This window comes from Saccostrea cucullata, unplaced genomic scaffold (genome assembly GCF_032062105.1).
Source record: "Saccostrea cucullata isolate Sc308-1 unplaced genomic scaffold, CSIRO_AGI_Scuc_v1 ctg3306, whole genome shotgun sequence".
NCBI classification, from domain to species: domain Eukaryota; kingdom Metazoa; phylum Mollusca; class Bivalvia; order Ostreida; family Ostreidae; genus Saccostrea; species Saccostrea cuccullata.
The window spans coordinates 34,254-56,519 of record NW_026933209.1 but is presented as its reverse complement, the minus strand read 5'-3'; the positions used below and the strand labels follow the sequence as shown (position 1 = coordinate 56,519).

At 33.7% G+C, this 22,266-nt stretch overlaps 1 protein-coding gene across 1 annotated transcript; it reads left to right on the top strand.

The window, feature by feature from the left end:
- The first annotated feature begins 1,774 nt into the window (after positions 1–1,774).
- Positions 1,775–3,400, top strand: LOC134237667 (myb/SANT-like DNA-binding domain-containing protein 4). The gene is made up of 4 exons (XM_062719804.1): positions 1,775–1,921; positions 2,577–2,851; positions 2,973–3,087; positions 3,236–3,400. The coding sequence occupies exons 1-4, from the start codon at positions 1,775–1,777 to the stop codon at positions 3,398–3,400; spliced, it is 702 nt and encodes a 233-aa protein (XP_062575788.1).
- Positions 3,401–22,266: the final 18,866 nt, after the last annotated feature.

Sequence of the window (22,266 nt, the reverse complement as noted above, 5' to 3'; positions counted from 1 at the left end):
TCCCTGGATTGAATGAGGGGGGTTTGGGCAATGGGGGTGGGCTCTGTAATTGAGGAATGAGAGTCTGCTTGACTAACACTTACAGCAGCACTTACAGATGTATCCTCAGGTACAATAGTCGACGATTTTGAGAAAGTGGTAATCTCAGAATTGTCATTCATATTGTCCATACTGCCCTGTTTACCAGAATTGTTTGAAGAATTCAGATCTGGGAGAGATGTAGACAGAAACCTTCTGCGGGATGTTTTGTTCTGATTTTCAGATGGACTGCTAAGTTTTCGTTTTGATTTTTTGTTATTACCACGATTGTTGGAACTTGACATGAGTTCATCTCACACAAAAGCACACAAGCACAAAAGCACAGAATGTTTTGGTTTTTAACTTTGTCAATGTAGTTTTTACTGAAGTTATTTTTATATCAATTCATCTGTGACAGCTTTGCGAAATGATATATTAGTGAGTTATCAATTTTCACACACAGAAATACAACATACCCCCGTTTTTTCTCCCGACCGAGACTAAAAATGCTGATGCTAGACGCCATCTTGAATCCTACCCATGGTATTTGAACGGAATGTAACATTTATTATTCACAATGATAACTTCTCGCCGTACATGGGTCCGAAACCCTTCAACTATTTGCATGGAAACCGGAACTTGATGAAGCCATATATAGTCCGGGGGCAGAATTCAAGGTTATAAAAGTTGAGAAATATATCACAGGCTCTGTTGGTAGTGCAACTATAACTCTCAAAACTGTTCAAAGCATAAGAAATGGTTCTGATTGCACCAGAGTCAAATGTATGTCCAATGTTATCTTACTTCTTTTGATAACATATAGTGTTTGAAAAAGATTTTTTAAAAGTTTCTTAGGAGGTGTACATTAACGATTTCAACATGTGGCTGATTTACACAGCCATTAGTTTTTAACTATATGTTTGCTATTATTTTGATATTTTGGGTTACTATACATATATTTACGTGTGTAAGCTTTTTTGTTTTGCATATGCTAAGCATAGGTAAAGGCACATATCTAATTCATTTAAGCATTTAATCATTATTTTTTTTAATTTGAAAGATATTGCCACAACTGCAATGGTGCAAACAAATTGAGTTACGCGGGTTATGAAAATTTATTTGCACACACCGTTGCAGTTATGAAACTTTATCTCTAAAAAAAATAATGATTTAATGCTTATATTTACTTTATCAAACTCCTTGCCATAGTTTCAAATTTGATTTATAATTCAAAAATCCAGTTTTATCCTTTGAGTAAATAAAAATTTATGGAAGAGCCATTGCAACAACTTCTGTTCAATGTGAGCATGACTTTTTATTTTCGCTTACGACTTTGCACCTTCATGGCGTTCAACATTTGTGACGTCAAAATAAGACGCATTCTTTGGCTTCTGGGGGTCGTAACATAAAGCAAGCTAAGTTTTTGACTTAAGTACGGTCTTAAGTGCGCGTTAAGCACATTTTTAGGACCTACATAAGTACTACTTAAGTATGTCTTATACCGTAACATAAAGCGAACTAAGCAAGATCTTAGCTAAGTCATACTTATGTATTGAATTAAAATATTACACAGTGTGAAAGTTTATAAAGTAGCGTTGGTTATTACATGTAAGTGTGATATTTACTCACAGACTGAATATTTTTTACTTCTTTAATCACGCCTGGCTATTGTCACAATTGTCCTAAGGAGATTTAGTCTTTAAAAATTCCGTCACGTTCTTATTCACTGGGATTTGCTTCTCGTTTACTGAAGGTAATGGCTCGAAAACCGAATTTTTCCAGTTTGGAAATCGAAACGTTGATAGAAGAGTTTCAGAATCATAAAGAAGTTCTTAATTCTTCGTTTAATAACACTTCCACCAACGCATCAAAACAAAGGGCATGGGCAAGTGTGGCATCAAAGGTAAATTTCTCTCTCTCTCTCTCTCTCTCTCTCTCTCTCTCTCTCTCTCTCTCTCTCTCAGGCATTGTAGCAACAGGGGACCAGCCCCCCTTTTTTTCCCTACATTACTTTTATTATTGGAAATGTTCATTGAAAGTCTGCATGGTTGCCCCCCCCACCCCCTTATACTACAGGAAGTTCATATCAGGAAATGTAGTATGGAATGCAAAAAAGTAGTTACTGAAAGAAGTTGGCTTTGAAAAAAGTCGGCCTCTACCCACCCACCCACCCCCAGTGAAATAGGATTTTTGATTTTGGGCAATTTTCCTTTTTTCTTGTTTGCTTGTAAATTTTTTCAGGAAAGTCAAATAAAAATTATCTGCCGCCCCCCCCCCCCTTTTCAAAAACGATGCTACGTCTCTCTCTCTCTCTCTCTCTCTCTCTCTCTCGTACTGATCAGTGAAAATTCAGTTATATGCATTATACGGTATTTTGAATGCCTTAGATTTCCACACATTTTATAGCAAAATACATGTGATAAGTTTTATACATATAGATATACATATTTTTGAATATTTTAAGATTTACACCGTATGTTCATATACATATTCTTTTATAATAATATAGGAAGTCATCTGTTTTATATTGTAATACATGTATTTCTTTAAAAATGAAGGTAAGCTCGGTAAGTGGGGTGACGAGAACGGCCGATGATGTCAAAAAGAAATGGAGAAATGTTTCCAGCGACTCCAAGAAAAAGCTTTCACATGCGAGGAAGGAGGCTACAAAAACTGGAGGAGGGTCATCGTCGGCAGTGGAACTAAGTGCCACAGAGTTAAGGGTATTGGAGACGATGGGACAGACAGCAACAGAGGGGATTCCTGGAGGAATAGACACTGCTGGCCCATCTTCGTCCAATACCAATCTACAGGAAACTTTCATTACTGATAGGTAATAATCAATGGATTATTATATTCATAACATAAAGCTCAGTCATTTCCACGAAGACAAAATATACTTTTATTCCCAAGCAAAAATCATAAGTGTCTTTATTTGCATTGTTTCCATTCAGCGATCAACAAGAAAGTGTTACAGACGCCACATCAAAGACCACAAGGAAACGGAAAAGATCTTCCGGAAATGAGGAGGCGCATGACCTAGTAGAAATAGAACGGGAGAGATTAGAGGTAAAGTTTACGAAAATATCAGTACTGTATCTTTTTTAAATTTCTGAATAATAATAAAGATTGATTTCCAAAAGTACAATTATAAAAGTAAGTACAATATACAACTTATTATTGTCAAATTTTCTTTACTTATATCTTTAAATTACAGGTAGAGAAAAAGAGGCTGGAATTGGAGGAAAGAAGATTATATCTAGAGCAGAGAAGATATGACTTGGAGGTAGAGAGACATTCTAGGGGGTTTATGGTGTGTGACTCGCAGAAAGTGCTGAAATATTATATTGTACCTGCTGGGTTTACTGATTTCATGTCATGAGATTAAATAAATCCTAACGCAAGGTTTTCCCTTATTCTTCGTCCATCATGCACTGTGCCATTATAGCATAGGTCATCATTTTCCTGTGGCGGAAGTACTTCACACTCAGGCAACTGTATCCTGTGATTAATGCACATATTGTGCAAAACCGCTGTCGCTACTATCACCTGAAATTGGAGGGAAAATTTGATAGAGTATATCAAAAGATATTTTTGGATTTAAAAATATTCATTTGAAATTTTCATAAAGTTATTTGTTTATACCTTGCATGCTTTCGAAGGATTAAATAACAGAGGACCTCCAGTTTTATCAAGACAGCGAAAACGGCCCTTCCACACACCAAAACATCTTTCAACAGAGTTTCTAGCTTTCATATGACGAGCATTATAACGATGCTCTGAGGGAGTAGAAGGCTGTAAATATGGGATCATCATCCATGGTCTTAATGGATATGCTGAATCACCCTAGAGCCACCCCTCGCTAATTTCACCTATATAAAATATTCATGCATCTATTAACATTTTAAAAATGAGCTATTAAGGAACACCCCTTTTGTAGGAACCCTATGTCATACATTAATAAACTTCGTACATAGATTAAACCAATAATATCTAATAAATTTATGGACAAATATGGAGTAACAGCAGAAATTTTTCCATTTAAAAAGACAAATTTCATTGTCTGGTATAGGAAGGCGGCGCAATACCCAAAAGTTGCAATTAAAATTTGGTATATTATATTTAAAATCCTACGGAAAAGTAATTACAACCATGTATTTATTGAATGGAAATGAAAATTCATTATATTTTTTTGCATACAATACTGCATTTCCCTTATATTTCTTTACCGTAGTATTAACTTGGGGGGGGGGGGGGCTGTACTTCAATGAACATTTTTCAAAAGTAAAATTAACGTTGCGTACAAAACTGCCCCCCCCCCGTTGCTACGTGCCTGTATATACATGTTTATACAAAGCACAAGGCAATGCGCTTTCGTCCAATTTATTTTTATTGTGAATATTACATACCGGATTCAAACTTTGTTGAAAGAGCACTGTCTGTCCATATGAAAGAGTCATGACTGCTCCCTGGCCACTTAGCGACGATGTTGGTGAATCTGAGATCGGAGTCAGCACACCCCCTGAACATTTATTGAATGGAAACATTTCCTATTTACATACAAATGTTCATCTTTACTAGGTGATCTTATAGCAACATGTGTACCATCAATGCAACCCAGAACATTGGGGAATTTAGACATTTGAAAGTATTTTTGCATGACATGGATTTTCTCTGCATTATCAGTAGGAAACTTAATAAAATCACTAGCATATTTACTTATGCTACAAGACACATCATCAACTATACGAGAAACGGTCATTCTTGACATCCCCTGGGAATCTCCCAAAACGCTGAAAAAACTACCAGTAGCGTAAAATCTCAAGGCAGTTAATACCTGTGATGAAACACTGATAGCTTCATTTCTCTTTGTTGGTCTTTCCAAATCACCTCTTACCAATTCACACACATTTTCAATTAGATTTCTGTCTAAACGATACCGCTCTATCAAATATTGGTCGTCATAATCATGTAGATTTTCTCTTGTCTTAAAAGTTCTTTTTTTCCTCCCACTTTGTAGAAATATATAAGCCGACGCCATTCGTGTAATAATTCGAACTTAACTTCTAATATCTATTGTGAATAGTGTTTAATTGTGTCTTGACTCGCAGACCTCTGAATACTACTCTCAGTTTCTCTGTGATTACCGGCCGAGTTAAGCTGTCATTGATTTCCAATCATAATTAATGTACACATATGTATATCCTATAGGGTTATTTTGTTTAATATACATGTTTAAATTGCTATATACATGTACACAAGACATAAATGCTATTTATTGACTTGAAGAGGTATTAGAGTATCTTATTAATTAAAAACAAATGAAATAATTACAATATTCATCGTTAAATTTAAACAGTTTTTACGTATAATGTGTTCAGGTTCTGTATAACACGCACTTAAGTCACCTATGTTGATCGCCTAAGTTTTGCTAAGATTTGTATTTCTTAGCATCCTTTATGATACGGACTTAAGACAAATAATGTACTTATGTCTTACTTAAGTATGGTCTTAGACTTAAGTACTTTTTATGTTACGACCCCCTGACCCCTTTTCCGTGTTATGATGTTTTACATGCAATAACTTTCCACACATTTTATAAGCAAAATACGTGTACATATGGAATGTAAATATTACTTACTGTATGCAGTATTAATTTTAGATACTAATTACTAGCAAGTTCCCTTTATCTATAAAATAATCATATCGGCATTGCTGTGGGCTTAAAAATAAATATGTTCTGAAGAATAGCCACATTCATTTTTTAACGTGCACATTGACATATAATTTATAGGGCAAAAGGTAACTAATGTTTAAATTGCATTTTCTGGCTCCCAGGGTGTGGTCGCAATTTAAATATCAAATTTTGTTAAAGCGTTGCAGTTGTTAGCGGCCTGATAAAATTATCATCGTCTCATCCATTCACCTATTTGAAATGCATTACATCTATAAAATCTTATAATTTACTTAAATGATTGCTGTTCTTTGGAATATATAAATTTTGTAGATTTTTTAATATTCTATACGTGATGTTCACATTTTAGTATCTTTGGAATTGTATTAATCTTTGATTGTTATAAATTAACAATTAAGATCAAATTCATTCATATTGGTTATTACATTTTTTTGATAAATTTGGATTTATTACAGATAATTTTAAGGAATGAATTTAATAGCTACCCATTTTATACGGTATAAACTGGGTTGGAACAGTTTACGCTTTCTTATAAACCGCGAAGCGTTTACGCTTTTTAAAAGCGTAAACTGCAACCCAGTTTATACCGTTTAAATGGGTAGCTATTAAATTCATTTCTTATAATTTAATTTTCACTCATATGGTGTAAGAAAAAAAAGGATATCATTTAAAAAAAAAAAATGACTCAAATTTGTACAAAATTTGAATGTAACGTCAGTTTGATTGATACGTTTTTGACGTAAGTCATTGTGACGTAGGCAACCCATTTTATACGATATAAAGAAAATTTTTTATCCAATCAAATACAGCGTTACAACCAGAATTAAATTATTTAAGGAATGACTCTAATTCTTGGCCAGATTATCGAGTATAATATGGTTTGGGTCAGTTTACGCTTTATAATCCGCGAAGCGGATTATAAAAAAGCGTAAACTGACCCAAACCATATTATACTCGATAATCTGGCCAAGAATTAGAGTCATTCCTTATAATTTAATTTTAAAATAATTAAACAACTGGGGATGTAAAATTGTGTTGTTTTTATTAGTTCAAATTTACCGCGCAATAATACAACCGTAGTAACGGAAGTGATGGGAAGCAAGGGGAGGTAAAAACTGATACATAGATCTAGCAGCCATGATGCTTGTTTACATGAGGTAAGATCGAGCAACTGTTTGAAGTTAAAGGTACATTCATTAAATCTGGAATTTTTCATGAATCCGAAGGACTGGAAATGAGGGGATTGATGGATACAGATGATTCAGCTGGTTGTCAAGGGGGTGTGTCCCCTTACCAAACCAGATTATACAAAATGTTATGCGTTCCTTTTTGGAAATCAACCAATGAGAGACAAGAATACAAACAGAATTAAATTATTAAGATATGTAGTGTGATCTTAAGCCTTTACTTTATTAGACTTTACGTTTGCTGTGAAGTTCCTTGTGTATTTTGACGCCATTCTTGAAGCACACGTGTATCCGGTAACTTGCAGTCGCTGATCAATCTCTCACAAGAGGACGTAATACGCTTCGCTACAAGACCCATGTCAACGTCTAAATGAAATGCCAAGATTCTTGACAAAACCTACTTTTACGTATAACGTATTACTTTTACATATTGCATCATTAATTTTAATTTTTTTTAAAGATTTGTATTCTTGCATTAAATCTTAAATTAAAGTTTATTTATGAAAATTTATAACAGATATATAGCTAATTCAACAAATCTTATAAGGGTTTCTTTTCCAGAACGGCCGGGATATTGCCAACAAATATAAACATGTTTAGTTCTTTAAACAAAACACTTTTGAGCATTGACACATGTACAGAAATGTAAAAGTGATAATCATCCTGTTGGCCATTTTTTAACAACATTTCATGATTTGAAATAAAAAATCACGTCTCCGCTTACCGTTCTACTTTAAGACGTTGACAGAGGTATAGGTGGAATGATAACTAGATTGCATCACCTATATTTCAAAGACGTATATAATAAGTAACAAGAAACATATATTGACGCAAGCGTCAAAAATCGGCCGCAAACCAATTAATTGTTCCATTGATATTTAGCAATTAGAAAATGAAATTTGCGTGACCTGTTTTTAAAATTTCTTTTATTTATCTATTAAAATATCATCGTGACATGAAACACTTGCATGCGACATTGCCGATTTTCTTTAAGGAATGACTCTAATTCTTGGCCATATTATCGAGTATAATCTGGTTTGGGTCAGTTTACGCTTTATAATCCGCGAAGCGGATTATAAAAAAGCGTAAACTGACCCAAACCAGATTATACTCGATAATATGGCCAAGAATTAAAGTCATTCCTTATAATTTAATTTTAAAATAATTAAACAACTTTTGATGTAAAATTGTGTTGCTTTATATAAGTTCAAATTTACCGCGCAATAATACAACCGTAGTAACGGAAGTGATTTGAAGCGAGGGGAGGTAATGACTGATACATAGATCTAGCAGCCATGATGTTTGTTTACATGAGGTAAGAACGAGTTATTGATTAAAGTTGAAGGTACATTAATTTATTAAATCTGAAAGAATTTTCCATGGATTCCGAGGACTGGAAATGAGGGGATTGCATGGATATGATGATTAAGCTGGTCGTCAAGGGGATGTGTCCCCATACCAAACCAGATTATACAAAATGTTATGCGTTCCTTTTGGGAAATCAACCAATGAGAGGCGAGAATACAAATAAAATTAAATTATTCATGCATAATGCATGTACAATATTATATGCATAAGCAAACTGTCCATAGACCTCTGCGTCGGTACTTAAATTGTAAACGAACCGCTCTGGTGGAAGTTTGATGTTTAAGTAGTTTTTACATAACAGTACAGAACTAAATTTTAAATTAAGCTTTAGTTTTACTTTAATAAAAACGCAACAAACATATATGAAATATGTAGGGCTCCTCGCTCTCTCTTAGAGGATATTAACACCCCAACTCCCTCTAGATCCACCACTACATTCCTTCTCTTTCAGTCTCTTTGTTTTGGTGTTGAGATGTGGCGGGAAAACGCATGGCACATTGTAAAACGCGCTTTATCCTAGTCTCTTGGACCAAAATGTTGTAAGATTCTGAGCTTTTAAGAAATAAATATTTCATCAAATTTTTGAAAATTTATATAGAAAATGTATAAATATACACGTCATTTCAAAATAAATACAACAAATCCCGTCTAGGCTGTTCAAAAGAGAGAAAGTAAAATTGTTCATTACAACGCTGTCTTTGTTTTAGTCTAGGCCTACATATAACTTCGCCGCACTTCAATCATGTCGGAGTATGTCAATCAGGATTGGATGAAACACTTACCCCCATTATTTATAAGATTTTATTTTTATGATTATTGTGCTTTTTGTTAAACATTTGAAAATATCTTTGTTTAATATTCTATAATATGAACGTTAAATATTTTTATTTAAATTGTTGTAACTCCGCAGAAACGCAGGTCGACTTCAAACTTTCATATCAAGTAACCGACCGCCTCCTGGCGGCCGGTAATAAAGAGAAAATCTTTTCATGCGAATTGGCTAAAATCGTTTACCTATTTCTAACCCCCTCCCCGGCTTGAAATGCGGGAGGGTATATAGTAATCGGGATGTCCGTCCGTCTGTAGGTCCGTCTGTTGCGCTTTAGGGTACCCATCTCTTATTCGCAATTCCTCTCATGAAATGAAATTTCATGAGACTTTCACAGAATCTTTATTACATATTGCCATTGTGAACCTACAATTTTACTTTTGATCAGACACAGAGTTTGGTTTTTCCAAGCAAAACATGGACCCTGCCATTATATTCATATTGGAGGCGGGGGGTATCATTTAGTGAGCTCATTGCTCACGGTACTTTTTTCCTTTGAATTTTCCTATTCAACCAAAAGTAGAGGTTTAAATCCCTTGTCTATTGTAAAGAAAAACAGTTTCTGTTGTATTAAAAAATAAAGATAACTGTTCAATGTCAGAAGTTTCCTTCCCTCTCTTTTCAGTATAAATTTAAAGTTCATAGATACGGTTATTTTTGTTTGAAGAGCAATTTACCTGCGCAACCAAATGCAGACGCTAAAACGCATACTTCTTATAAAGAAAAGCCGTCTTTGATGGAAAGGGTGAGGTGAAGATCACGTACGAAAAGTGATAAATCTTATCTCTCTCTCTCCCATTTCTATCTCCGTTCTCTGTTAATATATTAGCCGCCGGCGTGGCGCAGTTATTAAGTAGGGCGTTCTGCACAAGAGTCGCGGAGTAAGGAGTTTAACCCTATTGTCCTGGGTACTTCGACCCACTGTGGAACATGAAGATCGGTCCTTCGGATGAGATCGTACAAACTGAGCTCCCGTGTCGCAGAAGGTGCTTGCACAAAAAAGATCCTAAAGCTGCTAAATGACCTTGCATTTGAGTCTCCAGCATAGGTAAAAAAAAATGCAGCTATTCACTGGCATATGGTGGCGTATTCATCTGAGAGAAACATTCTCGAGAGGGGTTAAACGAAAAAAAATTAAAAATCTTTGTTTATTCAAACTTTAAATATAAGGAATGGCATATTTTCTCAAGTTTTTATCTGATGGGCAATTTATACCTGTGTTAAAAAATGTAGGTTTTTAAAACGGTAACCCGTATTGTTCTAGTGCAAGGCAGTCTGTCGTCTTTGTTATTGATGTAAAGGGTGAATTGTGATCAATCTAACAAATAATGTAAACAAAACGAATCGTGAAATATTGGCAAAATCCCGGATACCCTGGAAACACTTCAAACGAGTTCAGGTTTTTACATGTGTAAGAGGAATAAAAATCCTTTCTCGTCACTTCACACCCGCCAAGAGCACAATGTGTTGATCAGAAGAGATTAGATACTCCGTAGTCAAATTTTGTACAAAATCAATGACATTGCAAATGGTATAAAAATATCAGCAAAAATAGATTATACTATTCACAAAAAGATTGTATTTTCAATGTAGATAATTATAAGGAAAAGAAGAGAATTTGCAAGGGGCTCAATTTAAACCGGATGTTGAAAGCATTGTAGAATGGGATCCATTTGTCAGATTTATATTAAACATTTGTTGTACTCCGTGCACGATCTGATGGAATCAGTTTTCGTAAAACACCAAATTATTAACAAAAAATTGATTAAACAAGAATATCAACAAGTCTCCTTTAAAGTTACCATTTCGTAAGTTCATTGGTCGATAAAATGTCCTTGTCAGCAAACACAATTAATCATTGAGTCAAATGCATACTCATTGTTAGGCTTTTATTTACACCCTGAATCGTCGACAGATTTTTTCTTTATTTCCCGATCATGGCAAAGATCAGACGGCACGCAGCTACAGGGTTGAGGACGACCATAGAAAACAAGCATTAAAATATTCAGAAAAATATAAATATGATGCTGAAAAGTACAGTTAAGGACACGACAGTTTCTAAAACATGTAAGGAGTTTCGACTTTTCTTGTATAATTAACGTACACAAGATGCCCATGCGCCACATTGCTCACCTGTGTACTGTGGCTATAGGAAAACAGCAAAAATCAATCCAGTAGTGAAAAACTTAAATGTATAGATGGTCCACCTATCCCTAAAGAGAGGGGGGGGGTTACGATTTGAAATACCTTGGATCTACACAAACTAAGAATACTTAAATATTTCTTTGATTACCTTGTTTTTCCCTATAAGTCTGAACTTTTATTTTGGCCTCATTCTACGCTCGAGGGCCATGATTTGAACAAACTTGAACCTACACTACCTGGGGATGATTCCATTTAAATATGACCAATTATGGCTTTGCTTTTCTTCAGAAGATTATATTTAAAGATTTATCCTATATATTCCTATGTGAAACTTTAAGTCACACAGTTGTAGCCTCACTCTACTGCCAGGGGCCCTGATTTGAACAAACTTGAATCTACACCACCTAAGGATACTTCCAAATCAATATGACTAATCATGGTTTTGGTTTTCTTGAGAAGATTTTCAAAGATTTTCCCTCATGTTTCTTTCCAATGTGTTAAAATTTTGATAGTCCTTTGTAGCACACCCTACCCCAGGGATCATCATTTGAAAAAAAAAAAACTTTGAATTTTCCTCCTGAGGTTGCTTCCACATTAGTTTCATCTTTCCCGACCCTTGAAAGAGGGCAGGGTCCTTCATTTTTACAAACATGAATTTCTTTCACCTAAGGATGCTTTGTGGCAAGTTTGGTTGAAATTGGCCCTGTGGTTCTTGAGAAGAAGTCTTAAATGTGAAAAGTTTACAGACAGACAGATGGACGGATGGACAGACGGACTACACTACAGACAAAATGTGAACAGAAAATCTCACTTAAGCTTTCAGCTAAGGTGAGCTCATAATGTAATTTATATTTGCCACATATATTCCATTGTTGGAAAGAATTCATTGTCTCTTCCAGAAATCAAATGCAACATGTGAACAAAGAGAGTCACTATACTTAAACACTGTACTGATAAAAAAATGAGAGAAAACGTTAATTGTAACTTGGCATCTTCTTTCATAGATCACATCAATTTATATTCTTTTAAATACAATACGTAGAATATGTGAATTCATTTTACCCATAATTTATGAAAGCATTGTTTATTCAAACGTATTAGAACCTAAGACTCGTGTTTTACACATTTACACAAAATGAATGGTCCATACTACCTATTCCCACTTTTTGAAAATTTGTTTGGAAAAAGTAAAAATTTTTTGTGGGAATAGGTGGAATTTTAGTGTAAATAAATAATTAACTGTATAAACATATCATTACTGTAAAAACATTGATTAATTAACCGCTGTTGGAATAGAGGACATTTCAACTTATACCTAAAATTAAAAAAAACAAATTGATTAATTAATAATTTTGTTTATTTAAAAATCACATTAAAAAAGACTGATTTTTGTAGGACATTTAATAGTATACAGAATAAATAACCACTAAAATATATAAAATCTATGATAAATTCACATGATAAAATTCATTTCACACATTTTAGTACAATTTCACACTTTATAGCAAAATGTATTACATGTGTATGTATATCTTGCATTCACAAAGTCTCGACAAAAAAGATAATGAAAGTTCAGAAAATTATTCTATGTGTTAAAGGAGGAGTTGCAATTCCTAATCTAGCAACCATTATTATACATACGTTTCTAAATCTTATTACTGAGCAAATATTCAATTACCTATAATTATACATAAGATTATCATTGATCTTCAAAGGCGAAATTTATACATGTATGTAAAATACCTTTTTTAAAAAGAAAAACAAAAAATCAATCAATATTACTTTTATTTCTTTCATAGTAAGGTGTAAACATTCAAATGCAGAAATTTAAATGAATTGAAGTACATCTATCTGTTAATCTATATATTTTATTTCTAGAATCAAGTTATTAATGGATTTTTTTTTAAAAATCTAAATCTATTCAAATGAAATTAATGAGTTTTATTATTTTCCTTTTTTATATTGTCTAAAAATGTACAAGATTCAGTTAAAATACTGGTAAATCTAAGATGGTGTGTAATTAGTCTAATAATTGTAAACTCATAAACACTTTATAAACAACATCTATTGTTATTTGCAAGTGGGAATAGGTGGAATAGAGATTTTTAAAAATTGGAATAGATAGAGGACACCAAAATGAGCAGGAGATTGAAATTACTGAATTGTTAAAAAAAGAAGTTTATTTTTGATTCAATTTAAATTGAATTTTGAAATGTGAAATTAAGGACTACAAGAGTGCCTTTGAAAATTGATCATCAGTTCAGAAAATGTGTTCCTTTAATAGGATCAGATTTTTAACGTATAAAGAGTAAATTTAAAGGTTCATTCTAGCTATTCCCACTTTTTGAAAATCAAGAAGAAGATATGTAAGATTTCAAGTGGGAATAGGTAGAATTTTTGTGTAAACAAATAATCAACTATAAACATATAAATACTGTACAAACAGTGATTAATGAACTTATGTTGGAATACAGGATTAGGTAAATTCGCTTTTTTAAATTATAAATCAGACTTTTTTCTTAATATTTGAAGGAAAAATGGAAATTTTAAGTTAATTTCAAGATGTTTTCCCCGTTTATTGTATTTTCTAAAATTCAGCTTTTTAAAAAAATATTAATCTATTTATTTAATGTTTTAAAATCAATACATTAAAGTGGGTATCCTTTTGTAAGACTTTTTAAAAAAATTATCGTGAAATCCATATACCGGTATATAAAATAAATCATTCTTTTCATAAGTTTATTTATTTTTTGTTTTAAAATTTACAAAAGATAGGTAAATCTAAGATGGAAAGTAATCAGTCTAATTACTGTAAAAACATAATTATTATATCAAAACATCTATTGTTATTTGCAAGTGGGAATAGGTGGAATTGAGATTTTTAAAAAGTGGGAATAGGTAGAAGACACCAATTTAAGTCCCTCTCTATGTTTTTAAAAAACATTTATCTTGCCAGCCTATTAGAAATATCATATTGTTATTAGCATTGGTGTATTAAGGCTCTTTTCTTTATTATTTGATTCATCTTCTGATTTTTATTATTTCCTTTTCATAGAACACATGATTTTTATGAAACTACCAAATCAATTTAAAAGATTTTTTTCAGGAGTGATTGTATTGTGAACATATTTTACAAAAATTAAAACACAAGTCAGAATTATGAAATCAGTGCATAATTCTTGAAAAAAATTGATATATTTACTATCACCCCTGTGTCGACCGAAATCGACAGATGCAAAATCAAAAGGCGTACATGTAATTTATACATTTTTATACAATTTTTCTAATCACTTCCCGTTTCATTTTTGTCCGATTGCCCATGTTGTCTACATGTACATGTACGCATTTTCTTGTAAACACCAAGAATTTTTCAGGGATGATGAAACACCTCTTTTAGTTATGTACTACGCCTTTTGATTTTGCATCCGTCACTTCCGGTGGACACAAGAAGTGATATTAAGTTTCAATTTAAAAAAAAACGTTTTGAATAAAAGCATGTAGAACTTATGCCCACATGGATGATCGCCTAGAAATGCATTTATTGGAAGTAATTCCTGTGTACACCAAAAGTACTTGAGTCGTAAAATGAATTTTTTTCTCAGAAATCATTAAAATTAGACTAATTTTTTTTTCTTTCAGTTTTAAGTTTTATCCTGGTTGTGAGTTTTGACATCAGCCGAAAGTTAAGGTTGAACGACCGGAAAAGTCAGAATCGAAACCAGAGATTGTTAAACTTTCTTTTAAATAGAAAACGATTTTTTTTACACGTACCATGAGTAAAAATATTCAATGACAAGTCTTTCCATAAATACATGTACAGCTAGGTATCTTGATCATACTTTCCAACGAAAAATACTTTTACTTTTTCTACTCTTTAGCCTTATACCTATATAAGACATTCTTTTATTTCTTTTTCGTAAATTTTCTTTAAACACCCACGAAGTATAAATCTTAGTAATTTGAGAACAAAATGAACTCCCATGAGGAAAAATAAAGGAATAATAGGTATAAAACTTTGATGAACAATTCCACTCATAACCATAATAAGTATATAGTATTCAAGAAACAAGATAAGATTTTGGCGTTTCTTTTTCTCAGATCTAAAAAATCTCCAATCAAAGAAGAGTATGGTATTTGCAACAGTCCCTAGACCGATTCCAAATACATATTTTTGGCTTAATTTCATCGTTACTTATTCGAAATGTTTTAGAAAAATAAAAACACAAAAAAATAACAACATTAATTACCAAAAATACACCGATGAAAAGGAAGAAACTATACAAATTAAAATTTAGAAACACGGTATAAAGAAACCATCGAGGAAATATATCACAAACCCTCTCCAAGAAACATGCGAGCTGGTAACTGTGGTGTATAATGTGTTGGACGAATGTGCAACAACAATCTTCCTCAAACTTCTCTAAACTATATAATGTTGGAATATCCCAAAAATCGCCTTCACATTTTGAAATATTCCCGTTCTTTTGTTGTACTTTATTATAGCATTCCTCAATATCTTCAACTTTGTCGAATGTGAGAGTAAGATCTGTCACACTGAAGATGACTGGAAAGAGAGAAACCCACATTGTCCATCTCTCGTTACCCAGAAGAGCTGTTAAAAGAAAAAATCAAAATTAGTCTCACAGTAGTTGAAAAGTAAGTATACATTGTACACACAAAAATTATTTCCCTAATGCTGGAATTTGCAAGTGCTCGATCGTACACAAGAGAGAGAAAAAAAAGTTGGAAAGGGGGGGGGGGGGGGTGTCAGCATCTGAAGGAAAATGTACAATTAAAGCAAAATATACGCAGAAAATTAGAACTCAGCAAAATGAATACAAATCGTTATATAATTTGAAATTAAAACATTCAGAAGTATACGAAATGAAAAATGTGTAGACGTAGATTCTTTTTAACGTATCGCTAATGAAATGTTTTATTTCCATTCATCATTCATTTCTGTTTTAATGGTATAGTAGAGAGGCAATCCGTATATCGTTGAACTTTTACGATCTTTGTATCCGTTCATATATTTTCCTAATTCTAACCATGTCACGTGACAAACAGCAATCTCTGTCCAGAGTTATCTTCCGCTACGCTCACAACGTGTATGTGGGAGAGAAGCGGGAACGACAACTCTAAATAGAGAAAGGGCAAACAGCTGATGTACGTGAAGTGACCGATCTCGGTTGAGAGTCCATACATATACATGTACATGTATTAGTTAAATTCCCATTTAATTAAAACTCATGCTAAGACCGCGGAACATTAACTTGCAAAATTGGAAATATACAGCTTACGTCATTTCTATCTGTTCGATCAAAACATTCAGTGATAGACAATGAAATGGGCGGGTACAATTCGACGCGGACGTGGGGAAAACATCGGATTGAAATTGCAGATCGAAATTCATTTTCAATCCACCTAAGCTACGCTAGAAGGCACATTATTACTGATTGACCCAGAAGAAAAATTAATATTTAAGGGACAAAGTTTTCATTTCTGTTTGGTAAATATGTACATCTTTGTGTTGGTGGTGGTGGTGGGGGGGAGGGGGGGGGGCTGAACGATTTAAAAATAAAGTTGTCCAACAGTTTTCAGTGAGAATGAGTATAAAACTCATGCACTCTTATAATCCTAGAAATAAAATATATTATCATGTTAAGCCATGACCTGACTGGACAATTTTTTACCCCCCCCCCCACCTCCCCCCTTCTAGAATGAAATATCTCCTGAAAAATAATCTTTGTCTTCTATGATCTTTCGCGTTCTTAAAATTATAAGCTAAAACTCAAATTAATGTGAACTTTAAACAATATGTATTTGGGAGTTGAAATTAGTCGATTTTTGGATCATGCATTCACGCTTTGCTTTGAAATCAGCTCAATTGGATTGAAAATGAATTTCGATCTGCAATTTCAATCAAATGTTTTCCTCACGTCCGCGTCGAATTGTACCCGCCCATTTCATTGTCTATCACTGAATTTTGATTGTAACAGATAGAAATGACGTAAGCTGTATATTTCCAATTTTGCCAGTTAATGTTCCGCGGTCTTAATAAAAAAGATATCAACAATTTATTGATTTTCTCAGGATATTTTAAGACATATTTCCTATGGCTTTAATGTAGCTGCGTACAGCCATTGAGCAGTGAAGGATCCTTTTCGTAACAGCACCTACTGTGACAAGGGGCCTCAATTTACTAGTAATCTAGAGCAGACACTCTAACCACTGCGCCACGCGGGCAACAAAAACGTTAATGTAATTTTAAAAGCAGGATTCGCAACATAGACATGTTTTCCTGCTCTTTTCAATGATGTAAAAAAAAACTCACGGTAGCAAAGTCTTTACAACGGTCGCTCCTTGATCAGAAGGTCGTGGGCGCGAGCCCCAGCCGCGAATAAACTTTGTCGATGATAAAAAGGTAGTTAAGTTCTGTTCCTTAGCCAAGCGTTCGGGTTTTTGAAGACTGAAAACCGAGGCCTCGTACAGCGGACATAAGTGTCGAGTAAAAGTCTAACTCTGGAGTTTTCGCCGTACATGGTGGTCTCTAACCGAGTACAAAATTTTAAAACAGGGTTAAAAACAACTTAAACTCTCTACACTTATACTATTTCCACAACAGAACTTTCCTTATAATCGTTTTTATAACTCTCCTGGGAGTGAAATTGAGATCATCAAAGACTTTGCTATTTATATGATGTCAACTTCGAGAGTATATTGTTGTATGTTGTTACACCTCGTAAGAATTATTTTTTATCAGCCTTTTTGATAAATAAAAATTTGAAGAAAAGCCATGACCATCTACCACTTTTTTTTTAATTTTACATGTATGTAAGAATAATTATTATGTAAAATACATGCATTTACTTTGCGTTTATTTATTGGTTGCGCGGGTTTTTTTTTCCAAGAAACGTAGTATTTATTAGATAAACTCCGTTTAAATTCTTACTGACGTTGCTTCCCTTTCCCTTTATATTGTGTTATTATACCTCTACCGATTTTTCACTATATAAAAGTAAATCGATATATTTTGCTGATTTCCTGAAAATCACCGTGAATAATCCGATTCCCTGCAAAACAGACTGATTCCCTGCAAAAAAGTATGTTTTTTTGATGAACTGATACACACCTATTCGGAACACTTAGCATTTTCTTTCAACTTACGACAAACTTAAAAATGTTCCGAATAAACTCATGAATATTCATTAATGAATCGAAATGCATCGCGAGTCAACTGGTCCCATATCAATAAATCAAAGTACTGAAAAGCGGTTAGCATGCTTTCATCTAATATGTACTGAAAAAAGTGCATGAAATGATATTTAAGTATGCATATCTTTGTCCAATGCCATCAGAGAAAAAAAAAACAGACATTCTGTTTTTGTAATAATTTACTTAATAGTAAAACCAATAACACTCCAAGCTGATGTCACAGATGGATTAGCAATCTAACATCTAACAACATCCTATTTGGGGTCATGTAAGAGTGAATCTTCGATTAGCCAAAGGAAATGGTTCCTCCGAAATCTTGGCTTATAGTTCAGATGGGTTTCTTGTTTTCACCACCGAACCAAAACACCCGAGGAGTTTTGTAGTAAACAAAATATGCATTGCAAAAGCTTTGTTATGTATGACGTGTGGGGTATCTTGTATAGTTTGCGCTCTTTCGTTTGCATTATTCACGTTCAGATGCCAGACTGCAGACTATACATGAAATTTATTCCAAAATTACTTTAATTCACCGTAAGACAGTATCAATATTGATGATATGTAGCCGTGGAATTAATTTGAGAATTGTTTACCGAGGCTTGAATCTACATAGCCAAAGTGTTTGTGTTTACTAGTACATGTATTCATAATCGAAAGGTCGCTCTGATGTGACCCCGAATGGGATGTTAGATGTTTGAGAAGCGGTAGCGGATTTGGAACATTTAAATAAATTTTAATTAGATTGAAATGCATGTTTCAAAATTCAAACATGAGATTTCTTCAGTTTGAAAGACAGGACGTGCATTTTTAAAACTTCTCTCTTGGTGGCATCCAATCGTTCTCTAGATGAAAACAATTATGTTGATGTTGAAAAGTTAATTGTCTTTCATGCTCTATTGAATCTGAAATTAGGTAATTGTAAAGCCTACTATAGCAAACAACTAAAAAAATGACAAGTTAAATTCTTTAGATTAATGGATTTGGAGTAGTGTAGATCTGCAGCTGGCTAGTCAGAGAAAAAAAGGATGGCTGAGCAGAGACTTTGTATATGAATTGATATCAGAGAGCTCCAGATGTGTAGGCTCACTGCGGGTGTAACCTGTCAACGAGGGATGCTTACTTCTTCTAGGCAACGGATCCCACCTCTTGAACTTTCAGGAGTCAGTTTTTCTTCTTAAATCGATCATTGATCATTCTGTATTTTGATACAGATACTTCCGTTTAGAAATATTATGAACTACTACTTCTACGGGAAGACTGGCGAGTAAACAAGATTATCAAGCTTTTTGAAATGTACTTTATTGACTTTTCAAACAAGTAAATGTTCGAATAAAGTAAATGGTATAAAGTATTGCACAATATACATATAATGTGTATTTGCCATATGCTCTATATGCAATATTGTTCTCAAATAAAACATGTGAAAGTTGTCTAATCAATCAATACTAGTATTTAAAAATTCAAATGTACACTAAAAGTCAGTGTAACTTAAGAAGTTATCAGTGTCATTTTCTTCAATATGTCGGTTAAACAATATACACTGATTTTTTTTCTATCAATGTGCCTCTAAACACCTGTATTTTCATTCAATTCTTCTCAAACGCTCAAAATAATAATCGACAAATTGGATAAATTCAAATTTAAAAAGTATTTTCACAGCTAATAATACGTTCCCTAGGAATTGATCAAATTTTCAAAACTTATAAATAAGCATTAGTATATATTTTAAATTTTTCCTAATTGCCAAGATTTTTCATACCTCATTCTTCTGTGAATAATAATGTCGGTTGATTTTTAGAAGAGCCTCACAATGTCGATTAAGATTAATATATTTATATCCATTTTTTTTCAAAATTAATTTTACTACTTTAAGTGCCCCATAATTTTTTTTTTCAAAACTAAAAGTAAGTGATCCCTTATGATCGTTTGTAATAAATTATCAAAGACGGGGTAGAGAATTTACCCCTGGAAGCAGAGCTTTTATAATCTGTTTATCAGACAGAGAAGAAAAGAGAAGAAAAACAAACGTTTCATTGTGGAGGTAATCCTATTGTTTCCATAAAAACATTACAAAAAGTGTCAACCTTGCAGATGTATTCGGTGTTTTTATAACAGCGTTTTCTGGTATTACTTAACTTAATAAATGGTGTTTCTTAATACTTTGGCAAGGAAAATCAAACTCGATCAAGAGATTTGCTGATGTTTTTGCAGTCTGTAATAACCTTCAACCTGCTGTATAATTAACCGTATCGTTCAACTTTCAAAAATAAACTAACAGTTGCTATAAATCGCGATCGCACGATGTACATGTAATAAGGACCAAATTCTCAGTTCTTTGATTGATTGTATACTGTTTAACTTCCCTCTACAGAATATTTCACTGATATGGAGACGTCACCATTGCCGATGAAGGGCTGCAAATTTAGGCCTATGCTCGGCACTTACGGCCTTTGAGCAGGGAGGGATCTTTATCGTGCCACACCTGCTGTGACACGGGGCCTCGCGATCGGTTTATACGGTCTCATCCGAAGGAACGCCCCATTTAGTCGCCTTTTACGACAAGCAAGGGGGTACTGAGGACCTATTCTAACCCGGATCCCCACGGGGCCTCAGTTCTTTGAAGTTATTGTTCTAAGTATTGTCAATGCTTTGGTAAATACTTAAATAAGAATTCGATATAATCGTTATAATAGCCACTCTTCATACACAGCATATTGTCAATCTCTCACCATGGGGCGTATTACGCCAACAGTATACAAATCATAGGAAGCGCTTTGCTGAAGTTACCGTTGTCGATAGGTAGCGCCTTGTGGAAATTTCCGGTTTTGGTTGCAGGAGGATAAGGTTACGTGCCATAAAGCGATGTCGATAGGTAGCGCCTTATGGAAGTTTCCGGTTTTTTGGAGCCCATGCCATAAAGCGGTTAGCTAGCTAACCGCTTAAAAAGAACCATTTTACTGGTAGCGAACGACAACAGAAATGGTGTGCTCAATATTTGCGTAATGTTACTTTCGATTTTACTAAGTAAAAACTTGGACAATGAACTGATTTATTGATAAAATGGAATTCCTTTCATGACTGTATTCTGTTTTGTCGTATTTTTTATCTATTCCTGTTGGAATAAAACATTGTTACTGAATACAGTATTGAATATAATTTTTTCAAATGTTTTGTTTGTATCGGTATAATAAAACAGTTAAATAATATCATTTCGGGAGTCAGCAAGATTCCACTTCCTCTCGAGCAAGCCTATTTCCCTCGGCGCCATGCTCTTGGGGAACTGGAATCTTGCTGACTCCCTCAACGATATACTTTAACTGTATAATAACGTTTACTCAAACATTTTACGTTACTGCCCCCCCCCCCCCCTTAGGTTGGAGAAAAACAACCAATGTACGAAATTTACCCTGCGAATTCGGCATTCCATCCGCTACTAATTCCCGATATTCAATTAAGAACTGTGGAAATCCTTCGATGCATATTTCAATTAAATATAAGTAAGATAAAGCCTGCAGGTACCACCTCTTTTTCCATGATTGTTCACCAACTATTATCAACCAACCTGATCTGTGAAAACAAATATTCAAAAATCATCATACAAATTTCTATATGCTCATTTTTGAAATATTTTTAATTACATGATTTGTTTTCTTACATGTACGCCTTTGGTATAATTGTCACGAACATCATTGCTATAATTGATGCCCAAGACAGACTCGGTCGATCTTTTTCTTTTAGGAACATCCATGTTAGAAGAATTCCAGTCAATACAGATGATATTATTCCTGGGGCTGCATTTATAAAGCAAAGCT